General features: G+C 44.1%; 1 protein-coding gene across 1 annotated transcript; it reads left to right on the top strand.

Annotated features, from left to right (window-relative positions):
* Positions 1 to 8,320: 8,320 nt before the first annotated feature.
* BAMBI (BMP and activin membrane bound inhibitor) lies at positions 8,321 to 12,822 on the top strand (the record flags this gene model as incomplete). Its single annotated transcript, XM_084253127.1, has 3 exons — positions 8,321 to 8,506; positions 11,677 to 11,964; positions 12,404 to 12,822. The coding sequence occupies exons 1-3, from the start codon at positions 8,431 to 8,433 to the stop codon at positions 12,820 to 12,822; spliced, it is 783 nt and encodes a 260-aa protein (XP_084109253.1). The 5' UTR covers positions 8,321 to 8,430.
* Between the last annotated feature and the right edge of the window lie 5,215 nt (positions 12,823 to 18,037).

Below are 18,037 nucleotides of genomic sequence, written 5' to 3' on the forward strand. Positions count from 1 at the left end.
CCAGAGACAAAGCGGGGAACAGAACAGGCAGACTGACAAAATACACTGCTGAGGGGAGCAGCGGGCGAGGCAGGAGAGGTCTGCTGTGCCATGTGGGACCCTCACTGGCTGACTGGGATCGAACTGGCGCTGCAGAGGCTGCGGACAGCTTCACAGCGCGGCACGCTCAACCACCTGCGTCACCAGGGAAAGCCCCCTGTCCTATAACTTTGATGAGTGGTAATGTCAGACAGGTAAGGCGCAAAGACCACCTTCAGAAAAAGAGACCTAAATCTTCTAGTTTTCAGTTCTAGGAAGGCTGTTTTTCTAGGATGATAAACAATGATTATAAATTACCCGTTAGTTGTATCCTTACAATAAACCCATTGCATCTGCACAAGAAATTCTCCTAAATTAATTAATCTTAAGCAGGTCACTCTTCCTTTTAATTAAACAAGTCTGACTGAGCAATGTACTATAACTGTGCGTATTTTAAATGATATCTTTGAAATGGTAGGCTAACAATGTAGATAAATGATGCTACATTATGATAAGCGTTTAGACAGTAGAGGATTATTTGTGCTTAAATGAACTCACAACAGAACAAAAGTTTGTTGGGTGACCAGATAAAACAGAGCAAAATTATTGAATATGGGAAAATGCATTTTAACTTCTTCCCTTAATATCAAAATAAGCTCCTATGTTCAAGGCAGCACTATTTATAACAGCCAAGTTATGAAAACAACCTAAGTACCCAGTGACAGATGGGTAGATAAAGAAGCGATGGCATGTATACACAATGGAACACTACTCAGCTATAAGGAGGGATGAAATCTTGCCATTTGCAAAAACAGGGCAAAGGGATTATAATTAGCAAAATAAATCAGAAGGAGAAAGTCAAACACTGGGTCTTTTCAATCATATGTGGACTACAAACAACAACAACAAAGAAACAGACAAAATTACACCAAAATAAGCTAGAAATTTGGTGCCAGAGTGGGAAGGGTGTGGGGTGAGGGGCTCAGATGTAATGGTGACAAATGAACTCTGATGTGGGATTATGGGTGCTTTTGTGGTAGGTGTGGTGTGTTAATATACATTTGAAGAGGTATGAACCTATATCCCTAAAACATATACAATATTGTAAAACAATGTTACCTCAATAAAAAGTAATTCAATAAAATAATGTCAAGGGTAAGGACAAGAATTCTGTCACTGATGTTTTCAGTGCAACTCTGTAGCTCTCTTCACAATCTCTGTCCATAGAATAAATTTTATTGAAATACATTATGTATTAGAAGATAAGGTCATTCATCTGGCATTTCATTTAGTGGACTGAATCTACATGTCAAATTAATGTGTATCTTGATATTTTGTAAATGATAACTACTCTGTAGCTATTCTCTCCAAAATTACTATGAAATAAAAACAATGGCAGTAACAAAAAAAAAAAAATGATGGCAAATTGAAGGAACTTCAAAGTTCCACTGCAAAAGAAAACTTTCCACTGCAAAGTTCCACCTCATTTTGTTTTGTCAGTGACATTCTAGTTGGAATATCCACTACCATAAGAGAATGGCTTAGTAAGTCATTATTGGGCCATGAAAGGAAGAAGAATGGATAGAGGCAGACCACTGGAATACTCAGGTCAATATTGGGCTATGGGGAAAGATACACCACTTCAAGCAATTTTAAGCAAGAAATTAAATGTTGGTTGTTCAATAAAAATATGAAACTTACTGAATTTCAATGGTTTATATGCACTCTTTTTTAAAAAAATATTTATTTATTTATGCATACGAGAGCAGGGGTGTAGGCCAGAGGTACAGGGGGGTATGGGAGGTGAGAGGATATTCACCAGAGACAGAGTGGGGAACAAAACAGGCAGACTGACTGAAATACACTGCTGAGGGGAGCAGTGGGTGACAGGAGAGGTCTGCTGTGTCATGTGGGAAGCTCCCTGGCCAGGGATAGCTTGTGCTGCAGTAGCTGCTGGTAGCTTCCTAGTGCTGACGCTTAACCCTTTGTACCACCAGGGAGGCTCCTGTGCTCATTTTTTTCAAGCCTTGGAAAACACAGCCCAACATTGTTAGCTAAGAAATAGAACTCAAAATACTATTTATTGCATTACTGAACTAGCATTCGGGGTTAAGGATGAACTTGAGAAAGGAATTTGTTTAAGGTAATTTCTCAGTTTTAAAAGATTAATTTACCACTTTAGGTACAAAAGCAAAAGCAATCACACTGGCTATTTGGCAGCAGGTAAGCAAAACCAGGAAGTTATTGAATAATTTCTAAAAGTTTTACAGACTTGGGCCTCCCCCGTGGCGCTGCACTGTGAAGCTGTCTGCAGCTTCTGGAGCACAGGTTCAATTCCCGGCTGGCCAGGGAGATTCCCACATGGCGCAGCAGACCTCTCCTGTCTCGCCCACTGCTCCCCTCAGCAGAACTTTTGGTCTGTCTGCCTGTTCTGGTCCCCACTCTATCTCTGGTGAGTCCTCTCACCCTCCCTGCACCTCTGGCCTGTACCCCAGCTATTGTATAAATAAAAAAATAAATCTTTTTTAAAAAATAAAAGTTTTACAGACTTAACTATAGAAATGAAATCTTGGTGTTAACATCAGCACAAGGGAAATTTTCTACATTTTAAACTTAGTTGCTTTAAAAATTCTTAAGAAACCTCAACTTAACAGATACTCTACGTTTTTTTCCTAAGAGTCCATAGTATTTTTGCTGGTCTGTGGGAGGATGGGCAATTTGGAATATGAGCTTGACTTCCTTTCATTTTAGGTTCTATTACACTCCCTTCTGGGTTCTGCAGTCTGGGTTCTGAGTCTTTATTTCCTTTTCCATTTTGGAGGAAAAAAGAGAAAATATATCACTAGACAACCATTTCTTTGGGTTGGGTTAATCGCTCACCTTTCCTCTTGTTCCAATGAAAGTAAAGTTTAAATGTGAACTCTTTACACTGAAAACAAACAACTTTTTTAAAAAGCTGCTGCTGGGAATTCAAAGTGTTACCTAATCTGTGTGGATTGTTAGTAGGTAGAAGATTTATATAACAGGAAGAAATGTCAGATCCTATCACTAGGCTGCAGTGGTTGTTTATGTGCTAGCCAGGAACTTGAACACAACGGCTCTTCTCTGAACAAAATGAATTAACAGTTATTGTGCATCTGCATTGTGAAAGGTATTGCTGAAAATGGAGATCACATATAACTCTGGGAAATGGCATTATTTTATTTTATTTTATTTTTTTAATTATTTATTTTTATACAAGAGCTGGGGTACAGGCCAGAGGCACGGGAGGGTGAGAGGATTCACCAGAGACAGAGTGGGGAGCAGAACAGGCAGAAGGACTGAAATACACTGCTGAGGGGAGCAGCAGGTGAGACAGGAGAGGTCTGCTGCGCCATGTGGGATTCTTGTTGGCCGGCAGGGATTGATTGAACCAGCACTGCGGAGGCTGCGGACAACTTCCCAGCGCTGGGCTCAACCTGCTGCGCCACCGGGGAGGCCCTGGCATTATTTTAGTAAGCAGAAATTGAGTATTTACAGCTTAATTATAAAATGGGTTGGGACATAAAAGTCCTTTTTTTTCTTCGGTTGTTGTTATTTACAAATTTTTTTAAAAAAAGCTATTCTATGGAGTAGGATAATTATAACAATGTATCATAGTAATATGCTGTGACCCTATACACACATACATATATGTCTATGAATAAACCATTAGAGGTAATAAAATAAAAATTTACCTTTAAATATTTTCATTTCGGGGCCTCCCGGGTGTTAAGCACCGCACTATGTAGCTATCCGCAGCCTCTGCAGCCCTAGTTCGATCCCCAGCAGGCAAGCGAGAAACCCACATGGGGAGGAAGACCTCTCCTGACTCACCGGCTGCTTCCCTCAGCATTGTGTTTCAGTCTGCCTGTTCTGTTCCCCACTCTGTCTCTGGTGAATCCTCTCACCACCCGCACCTCTGGCCTATACTCCAGTTCTTGTATGCATAAAATAAATAAACCTTAAAAAAAAACTGAACCTATGAAATTAATATATCTATATTTAAAGATTTATTTATTTATGCATACAAGAACTGGGGTACAGGCCAGAAGGTGCGGAGGGTGAGAAGATCCACCAGAGACAGAGTGGGGAACAGAACAGGCAGATTGACTGAAATACTCTGCTAGGGGAGCAGCAGGTGAGTCAGGAGAAGTCTGCTGCACCATGTGGGTGGCTCCCTGGGTGGGAATCGAACTCGTGCTGCAGTGGCTGCTGATAGCTTCATAGGTTGCCTCTTAAGCACTTGCGCCACCAGGGAGGCCCTTAGGTTCAGTTCTGATAGCTAGTTCTGAGTTTATACTTCTAAAATTCCCTTCCTAAGAGTAACTTTAGTTATTAATTTTATTTTTTAATTTAAATTTGGAAGTTTACTATTTACTATTTCCCTCAGTTCTCATCAACCTACATGTAGGAAAGTAATAACAATTATGAATGTAGTGCAAATAAAATTCTGTAAAAAAGCAATTTCCTAAAGCATCTTGAATAGAATTAAAATTATTGCCTATCTCTTAACTATTGATATAGCTTCATAATTGCCATATAATTCCTAAAATAATTTTGATTTTGCACATGGATTGAAATACATTCACTTAATTGAGAAGTCCATGTTTGCTCAAACATGATTAGGTAAAAGTGCAGGCCTGTGTGTCTTAAAACTAATTTCTAGCCATTTCAAAAGTCTGCCTAGGGACCTCCCTGGTGGCACAAGGGGTTAAGACACAGCACTATGAAGCTGTCTGCAGCCACTGAAGCATGAGTTTAATCCCCAGCCAGGGGGAGCTACCCACATGGCGCCATAGACTTCTCTGACACGCCCTCTGCTCCCCTCAGCAGTGTATTTCAGTCAATCTGCCTGTTCTGTTCCCCACTCTGTCTCTGGTGAATCCTCTCACCCTCCCGTGCTTCTGGCCTGTACCCCAGTTCTTGTATGCATAAATAAATAAATCTTTTTAAAAAATGAAAATAAAAAGTCTGCCCATCAAATGAATAATAATTTTAAAAGTTGAAATTGTCTGAAAAATGAATGAATCACAAGTTCTTATTCTGAGTTAAGTTTGCAACAACAAAAAAGTATATATCCCAGAAGAATAAAAGCCAGTATTAACTCAGTAAAATACAAGTATCTTAGTTGGACACTTTGGGTTAAAATTAAAAGAAATAAGAGAAAAGGGAAACTTATTAAGGTTACTGAGTTAACCTTAATATGCAACCTAGGCACAGGCGGTGATGTCGAGTGGCTAGAATTCATTTTGCCTTACATCTTTGCCATTCTGCACACCTTTGTCATTTCTCTCTTTATAGATAGGCAGACTCTGAATTTGTATGTCTCTCAGACAGCGATCTCTAGAGACTGATGGGAAGCTCTGTCCAAAGATCCAGAAGGGAGAACCTGGTTGGCCCAACATGGGGCATAGGGACAGACTCCCCTAGTCTGACTGCTAATACCTGCACATTGAAAGGGTGTTAGGGGGAAAAGGCTGTCCCAAAGCTAATTCCATACAGGCTTTGTGGACTCCACCCCCACCCTAGGTCAAAGTCAAAAACACTGGGAACTCCAAATCCCATCACCACCAAAGGGAAGGTGGCTGGGACCTGAGGGTGGGGTTAAGCAGCCAGGTGGATATAAAAGGCAGACACGTGGGCTTTGGAGGGCCCCCCATTTTTGGCTCTCCGCCAGCTGTCTGGCCAGCTCTGAGAGTGACTTTGGATTTCCAGGTCGTCGGATCGGGTAGGACGCATTAAAGACTTTATTTCCCTATTTTCTCCCTGAGTTGTACATTTTCCTTATTTCCTTTCCTCTTGTAAATAAACCTTTTATTAACCTTTTGTGTGTGTCTGTAGTAGAGTATTCATAAGTCCCTTTAAAGCGCGCGGGTGAGGACCCACAGCCAGGAACCCGTTTAATATCGGGGCTGCTCTATAACAAGGGGACAGGCTTCTCTGAACTGGACTAGAAAGACACACAGAAAGTGTGTATGATATACAACTTTCATGAGCACATTTCCCTAAGTGCTCTCCTATTAATTATCTGCATCACAGGTAAATGTAGTTATTTTCTGTTGCATCTCTGCCTTGCTTCCTCAGTTTATGCTCTAGCAACAAAGAATTGTTTGCGATCCCATCTACACACCCATTTCCCTGCCTCCCAAACCCCCATCCGTGGATTTTCTGCCTGAGTTCCTGTAATTCTCAGTGATTGCAATGGTCCCCCTCCAATGCCCTTTACTCTCTGAGAGTCAAGCTCTACGCCACTGCTTCCAAGAGAACTTACCAACTACTTTCCTGGACTTTTTTATGCATCATAACAAAGGGCACATAAATCTCTATCATCATCCAACCCCATTGTTTGTGATTCACTTCAGGTGGTGACATTTGTATAACCCCAGTCATGTGAGCCTGGCATGCTGTGGGCACTGCAAAATAGTTGAATGAATCTATTCTAAAAGTTTTCTTTTAGCTAATAATTGACTCTCTAGAGTTAAGAGAGTGTATCATTACATCAATGCCATTGTCTGCATGAATCTCTTAGAACTGTTAACTTGTCAAAGAATTAGATGTCAGGAAGTTCTAATCACACTCCTTCTCTTAGCTGTCTGCCCAGCCCTCTTTACCCCTAGTCCTAAACGAGTTTAATTTCCTTTTCAAATTGCTGGGTTTGTCCCCACCCCCCTTCAGATGCAAATGTGCATGGTGCAGTAATGATGAGAGCATCAGTTTATGAAATCATTCTATATTTTCTGCATATAAATATTTTTCAAAGGATGTATGTAACTACATCCTACAGCTCTGCGGACCTTCAACAACTTTCAATTACAAGGTTCGCCTGATTTCTCAGTTCCCCAGACACACATTTCCCCCTTAAGGATCACTCTGCACTCTAGTTCTAAGCATTGAACGTGCCTTTCCTTTTTTTGTTGTACCCTTTTGACTTTTTATCAAATAGGGAAATGTTGGCTAATCCTAAAAGGAAATTTTGCAAATGATTGACCTTTGTTAATCTCAGGTTTTGCGGGGAGGGCGAGCATTCCCTCGATAAGTATTTTAAATACTCCTAAGTAAGTAAGTGAATGAATGAATAAATAAACGAATAAAACAGCAAGCCCCGCAGGACGGCCCTTGGGTGCGTTGGGGGTTGCAAGCCCCGCAAGTCCTAATAAATGAATTAGCATCTCAGGGAGAAGATAACTGCTGGGCTGATATTGATCAGGGTCAGCCAGTGTGTTTGCCCGCGATTGTTTGGGGGTGGGGGGCGGGGTAGTTAATTGAGTGTCAGTCTTGGCCTGTGTCGTCTCACTGGCGCCGGGTGCTTTTGGATTTGCTAATTTTCCTTAAGTGTCTCTAGCTGGCTACGCGTCCCTTGTCTACCCAGGAGAACTTAGCGGCTCCTACAGATCAACAGTCTGTCTGTCTGGGCTTTATTGATCACGGGGCGGGCGGCTCGAGGCGGATGTGCTGGGGGTAGGGGAGAGGGAAGAAAGCCCAAAGCCGCCCCAGCACCCCGCCGCCCCCCTTCCAGGCTCCCGACTGGACCCTCTTCTCGGCCACAGCGAGCCAGCGGAGCCGGGCAGGGGCGGCCCCGCCTTCTGTGCACCCCGGGGGGCCGCCGCTCGTGCCAGCGGCTCCCAAAGCGCGCAGCGTGGCGGGGGGTCTTCCGTGTTTCGGGGTGGCCAAAAAAGCCACAGGCTGGGACGCTGGGCCGTGGCCGAGTTCCCGGAGGCGCGCGCCAGAGACAGACGCAGAGCCCGGGCTCGACCCACTGAAGGTCACGGACACGCGGGTCTCCGCGAGGGGGAGCGCGGGCCCCAGCAGTGGCCCGGCCCGAGCCGCCGCCGGCCGGCGGGCTGGGAGCCGGAGCCGGAGCCGGAGCCGGGCCCGCCCCGTCGGCGTCGGGCCCGCCCCTGGCTGCAGGGGCTGCGGGCCGGGAAGCGGCAGCCAATCGCGCGGCGGCGGCGCGGCGGGGCGGGGCGGGGCGGGGCGGCGGGGCGGGGCCGGCTCCCCGCGCGGGGCGCTATTTACGGCGCGGGGCCGGGGCCGGCCTGGGCGGGCGCAGGCGGGAGCTCCCGGCGGCGGCGGCGGCGGCGGGTGTCCGCGCGTGCTCCGGGGCGTCTGCCTTCGCGGAGAGCCGGCCGAGGGGCGCAGCCTGAGCCTTCCCACCCCGGCCTGCGCTCGGCGCGGAGCGAAGCCCCGGGGGTGGCGGAGCCGGGCCGGGCCGCCCGCGTCCGTGGCTCTCGGGCGCGCGCCCCATGCGCCGGCCGCCGCGCGGCCCCCCGCCCGCTCGCTGACGCCCCGGCCCCCGGGAGCCCCCATGCGCCGCGCGCCCCGGGAGCCGTAGGCTGCTGCCGCGCCGCGTCCCCGGGAGCCGGCCAGGGCGCCGCGGCCGTGGGGGCGTCAATGGATCGCCATTCCAGCTACATCTTCATCTGGCTGCAGCTCGAGCTCTGCGCCATGGCTGTGCTGCTCACCAAAGGTGGGTGCCCGCCGGGCTCCGCGGGGAGGGGCGCGCGGGGCTCCCGGGGCAGCCGCCGCCGAGGCTCTGTGCGCGCGGGCGAGGGCTCCCCCCGCGCCGGAGCCCGCAGGTCGCTATAACTTGCAGTTCTTAGAAGGCGCGCGGGAGGCTGGGCGGCCGCCCCCTCGGGTGTCCCGGGCCCGGCGCGGCGCGGCGCGCAGAGGAGTCAGACCTCGGGGCAAGCGGTTGTCAAAATGTTTTTGCAAGTCTGTCTCCAGTGAACTTCCGAGCGCTCGCGGCGGAAGCCTCTCCCCGCCGGCCTCCCCTCCCCGGGGCGGCCCGCGGAGCCGCAGACTCGTGCCCCGATTGGGCTGTGCACGAGCGTGCGTGTGTGTGTGTGTGTGTGTGTGTGTGCGCGCGCGCGCGCGTGTGCGCTGTATGGCTCTGCCCGTGTGCGTCTGTGTGTTTTTGTGTGTCTGTGTGAGTCCGTGTCTCTGTGTGTGTCTGTGAGTGTCTTTGGCGCCAGCAGGTGAGTCTCCCAGAGGGTGCAGGGGTTTCAGGTGTGTATCTCAGCGCGGGGGAGGGTGTTGTGTTGCTTCTCCACTGCTGGAGGGAACAGGTTCTGTGTCTGGTCCCATTTCTCACTCCCTTCACTTTACAAACACTAGTCAGGGGAAAAAAAAAAAAAAAAAAGCAGCGGTTAGTTGTCTCTTTTCCCCCGCAGGCATTCACCCTTTAGGTCGGAAAAATACCAAACTCCCAGTAGATTTCAAGGTTCTACCCCCTCTACCCGCCAGCCCCCAACCATGAACTCTGCTGCTCTGAGAACAGATTTTTTTTTTTTTTTAATAGGAAGCGTTATTTAGCTTCGGTACCCCCCCACTTTTCTCTAATTGCCATGTAGCAGGCATGAGGTTAAAGGATAAAGCTAGCCCAGCAAGGATGATGTGCTACAGTATTTATTTATTTTGGAAGGAAGGGTGTAATTAACCCTAAATAACAGCCCTCGCAGCCTGCAGAGGGGAGCCTCCTGGCCCTATCAAAGGCCAGCAGAACTGGGAGGGACTGGGCTGACATGAAGTCACAGATACCGAAACTATGTGCCTGATAATGATATAATTAGGGGATCAGAGATTTCTGACTGCTGCGGACTTCAAAAGCTTTAAAAGAAGCCAGCAGACTCTCCTGTAGCCATCTTGACTAAAGCAGACATTTTTGTTTAATCACTACATACAGTAACAAGAAAGGGGGGAAACAGAAGCGCATTGTTCGCTGTTTCAAAATACCAGTCCCCTCGCTGGCCTTTTGCATGCCACAGGAAGAGACTTTATGAAACGACAGAAATATAGTTTTAATACAGTAATACAAAAGTCCATTCTCCTTGTGAAAATGTGGCTCCAATTAAAAAAAAAAAGTTGTTAGAACTTGCCTAGTTACCTGTCAAAATTTTATTAGACTGTTTTAGGTCATTGAAAATACAGTATTTTTAAATAGGTTCTCATAAACATTTACGCAGTATTTTACTTGTATTCAGTTTTCTTTTTTTTGTACCAGGTTGGAGGCTAATAGGATCAAAATGGACTTTTAATCTGTTTTACTTCTATTTGAAATCTGTATATGGGATTTGTCAGAGTAGGGACATGTAGTCATCCCCACAGGAGACCGGTGAGCTTTATGAGACAAATCCAGTGAGCGTGGAGAGAGGCAAGAAGGCGCTCTGAAGCAAGGTTCTGACTTGAAGGAGACCGGCCCTGGGGGACTAGAGCCCAAACCCAGGATAGGGAGTGCAGATGAGGGAGAAGACCTCCTGTTTGGGATGGTTAAACTGGGTTGCAAAGATCTGTGTTTAGTTGGCTGGTGTTTTTTTTCCTCTATAGCTGAAGCCTTAGCCTGTGAAAACTGAGCATACCATACAGTGGTCTGGAATTTGGACAGATAATTAAATGAGACGCCTTAGTGAGGCCTTCAGAGAGAGGGGGAGGAAAGGTGAAGTTGGGAGGAGGTTTGCAAAGCATCAGTCCCCGGGGTTTAATTTCTGCAAGACTTCAGAACTAGACAGAACTCCAGGGTGGGGGAGCTGGGAAGAAGTGTGTGCATTTGTTCAATCGGCAGCAGCCTTAGTGTGACATGTGACAATGACCTGAGTCCATGGGGTTAAGATTGCCTATTGGTGATAACTCCGAGACCCAGGGTGTATCAAGGAGAAATTGATGTTAAAAGCCTCAGATCTCCTGTTGCGACAACATGTTAACAGTGACTTGCAACTCGCAAAATACATTTTATAAAGGAAACTTTTAATCACTTCCTGTAGAAAAATTTGAGGTTTCCTTAAGGATTTTTCATTCAACCAGCAGAGGATTTTCAGTTTCAGTGTTTCCCCTTTTAGACCCCATGTTGAATTACATGTAAGACTGGAGGGTTAGGGGGAGGGGAAGTTAGCCTTGCAATTTTACACCCCCCTCCCCTGCCTTCAGTTTTATGACTTTCCATTTGGGCTGAAAGAAATTGACTTTGGCAAGCAAACCACTAATTGTAAACTGCCTAGTTCCTGTTTTACAATATACTGACTAAAAGCTCCTCTGCATGAAAAGATCTTTATAGGCAAAGTTTGCCTTTTCTAGAGAGGTTGCAAATAGCTGCCCAGTTTCATAGTTTTAAAACCTCCTGACTGGAGCAATTTCTAGATTGTTGTGTTTCTAGTTAATAACTTTATAAGGTGTTAGCTAAAGCTCTTAAATCTTGGCACAGCCCTTCCAGGTAGTAAACAATTCAGTAGTTCCGATCAAATATTTATACTGACAAAATCAAAAGCCTAGCATTTTTATGTTGTATGGTTATGTCGGATTAAAATGAATAAATAATATCATTTGCCTGGTGATGGGAGAAATTATGTCGATGATGATTTTCCTTCAAAAACCAACAGCATTATTCTTGCTTACTCTGATTCCTCAGAAATCTAAATCAAACTTTGATTCTTTGCTGCTGAGATTAAGATTCTAAAACTGTATTGCGCTCGATTGAAAGCACACACTGCAGGAAGGACTTTCCCAGGCTGCAAGGACCAACGTGGCCAGCACTCAGCTGAATTGTGTCTAAAAGATGGTGCTTTCGAACTTGTTTTAGTAATTGCTTGAGTCAATGCATTACCTGGTCTCTGCAGCAGAGTTGACTCAGTTTCTCATTGTTTTCAGGTGAAATCAGATGCTACTGTGATGCTGCCCACTGTGTGGCGACCGGCTACATGTGTAAATCCGAGCTCAGCGCCTGCTTCTCCAGACTTCTAGATCCTCAGAACACAAATTCCCCACTCACCCATGGCTGCCTAGACTCTCTTGCAAGCACAGCTGACATCTGCCAAGCCAAACAGGCGCAAAACCACTCTGGCACCGCCATGCCCACAGTGGAATGCTGTCATGAAGATATGTGCAATTACAGGGGCCTGCATGATGTTCTCTCTCCCCCCAAGGGGGAGGCCTCAGGTAGGTAGAAGCCCTTTCTAGACCACATGCTTGCCCGATCTATAGGATTGTGACAGCCGTGACTTTGTATGTCTGCTATTGATTTTGTTGTTAATGTAATTAGAGACACCAGAGGGAGAAGCATGGCTGGATGCAAAGATGCATCACTATTGAGTAGCTTTTATGTCTGCTTGAGCATTAGATGTCTGTCTACATAATAGGTTTTGCTTGCTTTTTCAACATTTTGAAGATATTAAAAGGCCATTACTACTCAGTAATGACAGTCTGTAAACAAACGTTTTTGTAAGCTTCTTTGAATCCTTTTGCAATATTTATTTCTGAGTATTGTTGATTTAATTGCAAGCTTTTAAAACATGGGGTTGCCTTGTTTAAAATAGATAGATAATTGTGACTATCTACCGATCGGAGAGTTTGATCGTTCTGTTTGTGCCTCCTGTAGGACAAGGAAACCGATACCAGCAAGATGGTAGCAGAAACCTCATCACCAAAGTGCAGGAGCTGACTTCTTCCAAAGAGCTGTGGTTCCGGGCGGCAGTGATTGCTGTCCCCATCGCCGGAGGGCTGATTTTAGTGTTGCTTATTATGTTAGCCTTGAGGATGCTGCGAAGTGAAAACAAGAGGCTGCAGGATCAGCGGCAACAGATGCTTTCACGTTTGCACTACAGCTTTCATGGACACCATTCTAAAAAGGGGCAGGTTGCAAAGTTAGACTTGGAATGCATGGTGCCCGTGAGTGGGCATGAGAACTGCTGTCTGACCTGTGATAAAATGAGACAAGCAGACCTCAGCAACGATAAGATCCTCTCGCTGGTTCACTGGGGCATGTACAGTGGGCACGGGAAGCTGGAATTTGTATGACCGGGTCTTATCTGAATTGAACTTTTGGACGCTTGAAGGTCTTTGAGTTCTGCTGGACAGGAGCACTTTATCTGAAGAAAAACAAACTCATGTAATCATCTTTGAGAGATAGAATGACCTCTGCAAACAGAATTTTGGATATTTCTTCTGAAGGATTATTTGCACAGACTTACATACAGTCAAATGTATTATTTGCGGTAAAATTATAAAAAGCAAAGCAAAGACTATGTACACATTGTTACCAGGGTTATTTACATCTGAGGGAGCTGGAACCGAGTACTTAAATAAACTAAAACATGCTCTATGTAAGCTCCTACATCTTGATTTATTGTAAAGATTTAAAAATATATATATATTTTGTCTGAAATTTAGCGGCGTCTTGTCATAAATTAAAAGCTGAGAGGGAAGTGTAAGAGACGACCTGTTAACTACACAAACGATGATCTGTTGCTCACAGTCGCTTCTCAACTATAGGTTGGGCTTGATTTAAAAAAAAAATAAGGTTGAGATCTTGTTTATTATAATGCACATGTGTAATTTTCTACAGTGTGGAGAGTCTCTGAATGTGTATTGCCAGTCATTCAGTGTATTACATTTTTGGTTAGGATAATTCCAGTTTTTGCTTTCATCTAAGAGAAATCTTAAACTTATTTATACCAGGTCAGATAGGATCTGTCCATTTCTGAAGTTGCCTTAGCAAAGGTAGTATTTATCACCTTGATCCCTTTGCCCTGGAATACTTTTCTAAATGTGTCTACCTCCACCAAAAAAGACGTACTATATGAAACTTTTTGTATAGCTCAAATTAGTCACTGTCTACTTTTGCTGTTGATTGATTCATCAACAGTTTAGTCTGTCTCAAACCAAATGAAATATTTTGGACCAAAAATTAGCCAAACTTTTCTGTACCATGCTCCTGGTTTTCAAACCTTCCTCACTTAATACAGTGTTATACTTTTTTTTTTTTTAAATTTCTCAAGCTTTAGAAGTGTTGTCAGTAGTAACATTATATGCCAATTGAGATTTAAATAACACAGGGCTACGAGGTGTCCTCCCCAAATGATCCTTTTATTAACACAACCAAATAGAACACTAACTCTCAACCCCTAATCTGTCCAGTGACAGTGCCTCCACTCCTGCAGAGCTCTAGCAGGACTGCCCAGCCTGAATTTAAACCGATGTCACATTTGTGTATTTCCTTCCCAAATGGGTGTTTGTTATCTTAAATGTGAGAATAATTTGCCATGTAGGGTTTTTTTTTTTTTATCTCAATTCTTTTGTATATTTCAAACTTTTGCTTAAAAATTAACCTATTGCCTGCATATCTGAGTATGGGATTTTCCTTAATGAATGTTAGAACTTTTTTTTTTTTAAATTTGGTTATTTTCTGATAAGCATAATTTGGATCCCTTAAGACAGATATATTGGCCAAGTTTATGGAAGACTCTGAGTTGAAACGGCTGGTCTAAAAATGAATACTTAGATTATTTAATAATTAATAGACCACAGCCCCAGACAAATTAGGCTATGGAATAAATATGCATTTCAATAAATGACACATTTGTATTGTGCTTTTTGAGATCAACAGTGCTTATATGCATGACATGATTTATAAAAGGTGTTAAGTTTGATGTGTGTCGATTTTTGAGGGAGTCAAAAAATTACTATAGTTGACAAATAATTGATGAACATCACTAGTTGGTGAAATTTCCACACTCACCTCCACTTTCTAACTCTAGAGCAAGTTAGTCATTTTGCACTATAAGACTCAAAAGATTTCTTGTTCCTTCTACATTCTTGTTTCATGTACAGCATCAGTTAAGTAGACAGTGTTTATATCAACTCTGTAGTTAATTTTCCTGCCTGGTTTTTATTCTGTTCACCCCAATTTTTCCAAATACCAGTTAATTAACAACTCTGCAACTCATTGAGAAATAAAGCAACGAAGCCATTTAAAGCCATAGGCCTTGAAACACTTGGAAATCTGTAAACTCCAGTCTTCAGGAAAGGCTTGAATCAGGGCAAGTTCTAGAATCACAGGAACTGAATGGAAGTTGGAAGCAAAGTGTCTAACCTGCTGCTGCTTTATACTGTAAATTCATGAGGCTGTTGACGCCTCTCTGTTCAGTGGGGCTGGTGCCACTGGACCAGCTCTGGTCAGACTGGGTTTTCTGGGGCTCAAGCTCTAGCCAGGTAATAGATTGAGTCTGTGTCTTTTAATAACAGCCTTTCCCCTTGTCCCCGCATTCAGGCAGTACGCGCACATGACCTTGCCATGTCCTTGCCACCGGTCTTAGAGTCAGATCTGCATATAACCGGACCTATCCATGAAAACACAGGTATTTTTACTAAAGCTAAATAGACAGATTCTACTTTTGCTTGCCTCTCAAAGTGAAGTCGCCCAGAGCAGAGATAAAGGACACTCCATGAAACCTACCTGATTGGGTGACCTAAGAATGGTGATGACTGGTTTATTTGTTTTTCCCTCCTAGAGATGTTTACTATTTCGTTGAGGTGTCAGTACAAGGTTGGGTTAACCAGGAACAGCCCCGGTTTAACATTGACATAGAACACCCCCCAAAAAGTAATTTTTCTTCCTCAGTGGAAATTTGCCCAAACTGGAGACAAATGGGACCAAATTTGTTTTGCCACGATGTTTCTGTATCTACACCCCTTACATTCCACCCCTTTTGAAAAAATTGATCTGTACATGGTTATGTCTTTTATGTTCTTTTCCCCCCTTATTTTGTATGGCTCAGAGACTTCCTAGAAATTGACTGGCGTGTCTCTAATTTCTGCTGAATTGATTTTATTAAAAACACTGCACCATAGGGGGTTTGACCTTCTAAAATACCAAACATGTCTGCTTTAGAAAATCACAAAGCTCTCCTCTGAAGAGTCATAAATCTGGTTTCAATATGGGTTGATTATAGGCTAAAAGCTTAAAAGCAGTGGCATCTAGTATCATGAGTTTGTAACTAGCCTTTTTGGGGCCAGGACAGCTTTTTTCCTTTATAAGCTTTAATTGGTCCTCTTCTCTGTCTCCTAGTCCAAATAACTTCAAACCTCCAAAAGTTCACAGTGTGATGAGGCCCAGCCCATGTAGGTGGTTGGCAAGGGTACTTTGGAGTCTCAAAGCCTGAGTTCAAATGCTGCCTTGTCCCTTGCAGCTGTCTGAACTTGACCACATTACTTATGTCCTTAGATACTCAGTTTTGTTACCTGGAAAATGGGGGCAATAATGATAATTTTTTTAAAGATTTATTTATGCATACGAGAACTGGGGCACAGGCCAGAGGTGCGGGGGGTGAGAGGATTCACCTTAGACAGAGTGGGGAGCAGAACAGGTAGACTGATGAAATACAGTGCTGAGGGGAGCAGCGGGCGAGACAGGAGAGGTCTGCTTCGCCAAGTGGGTTAGCTCCCTGGCCAGTGGGGATCAAACTCTTGCTGCAGAGGCTGCAGATAACTTTGCAGTGCTGTGCTTATCCCCTCGCCCCACCAGGGAGATCCCAATAATGACAATTTATAAGATTATTGTGAGGAGGTATATTAACCATTCCTATTCATCTTCACAAGACCCTAGACTGAGCTGAAGTTTCAAAATTTGAAACTTGTGCTTCATATACAGAGAGTGGGCATTTCTCCTTGACTTCAGTATTTCAGATCTTTCCGTATTTGAGATTTGCAGGCCCTTCAGTCACCTGCAGACTGATTTAGCATTTTTAGTATTTGTTTTCAGTATATTGCTTTTGTTGCCTATCAATTAATTATGTTGGTTTATAATTGTTTCCTTTTTAATAATCTAGATGGCCACTGAAGATAATATTTTAATTTTATGTGCCTATGTTGTCTTTTTGGTCTTCGGCAGAAAAGTTTTCTTAGAGTTTCAGTTTATTCATCAAGGACATCAAAAGAGCCAAGTTTGAAGACAGATAATTTTTCAGAATTGTTCGTTCAGTTTGTGTCTGTCTGATGGGTACATTGTGCTGTCAGTTACAATTTGTAAGCCCCAGGTGTTACAAAGAGTTCCACAACAGTTTTTGGAGATTTTGTGAATCTGGGAAGGGGTTTCTAGTTTGTGAATAATCCTCTTCATTCTCCTCAATGAAGTTAATGGTGTTCCTTGAACTGCAGGTCACAGTTATAGTGGAAAAAATAACTGCTCCTGACACCAGCTCACTCTTCACTACATTCAATTCCTCCTGTCAATGTTGCCCTCACTCTGCCTTAAAAGGCAGATTGTTGATCTGAGAACTTGAGATTCAACGAAATGAGGAAATTTAATGCTCTTTCAAATGTTGACTTTTAATTTTTATTGTATACTCTAAACACATTCTTGCTAATCTACTAACCCTGCATAGTTTTAGAGGGTAGTTGTGTGATTTACTTTGTCTGCCATTCTGGTAATTTGAAGATAGAATTGGGGAGGTAACACAGCTGAGTTTAACCAGAGAGGTTTTTTTTTCCTTCCAGCAAGGCAGCAAACTAGATTTTCTAGTGGATATGCTCTGTAGAGTGTTGCACTGTTTGTTAACAGGGGAGGCCTACTAGCCATATTTCTGCAAACTGGAAAGGCACTGATTAGCAGTCTTGGGAATACTCTGGGTAAGCAGTTAGACACGCTCTCAAGGCATTTTTGGGGACTTTTTTTCCCAAAGATTTATTTATTTATGCACACAAGAACTGGGATACAGGCCAGCGGTGTGGGAGGTGAGAGGATACACCAGAGACAGAGCAGGGAACAGACAGACAGACCGACTGAAATACACTGCTGAGGGCAGTACCTGGCAAGACAAGGGAGGTCTGCTGCACCATGTGGGTATCTCCCTGGCTGGCGAGGGATCGAACTTGTGCTGCAGTGGCTGCGTATAGCTTCATAGTGCTGCATCTTAACCTCAGGGGCTATTTTAAATTGTGTGAAGCTACCTATATTTTACAGATTTCATTATTGTTGGACTAAAGCTGCATAGAGTTTAGGAAAGTTTAGCTGACAAGTGAAAGTGCATGCCATATGTATATGTATGTGCCGTGCTAGCTAAATAGTCCATAATCCTGGAATGAGCGTACATTTAGCAATTTTTAAGACAGTAGGAAAATAGATGCTGGATTTTGTGAGAAGTCAGCAATTTGTCCTTAGACATGTGAAGACTCAGTTAGCCGTGATGAATTAATAAAGTCAGGCGCTGTTGTGTAAATTCACTCTGAACGATCT

Source organism: Talpa europaea, assembly GCF_964194135.1.
Source record: "Talpa europaea genome assembly, chromosome: 14".
Taxonomy (NCBI): domain Eukaryota; kingdom Metazoa; phylum Chordata; class Mammalia; order Eulipotyphla; family Talpidae; genus Talpa; species Talpa europaea.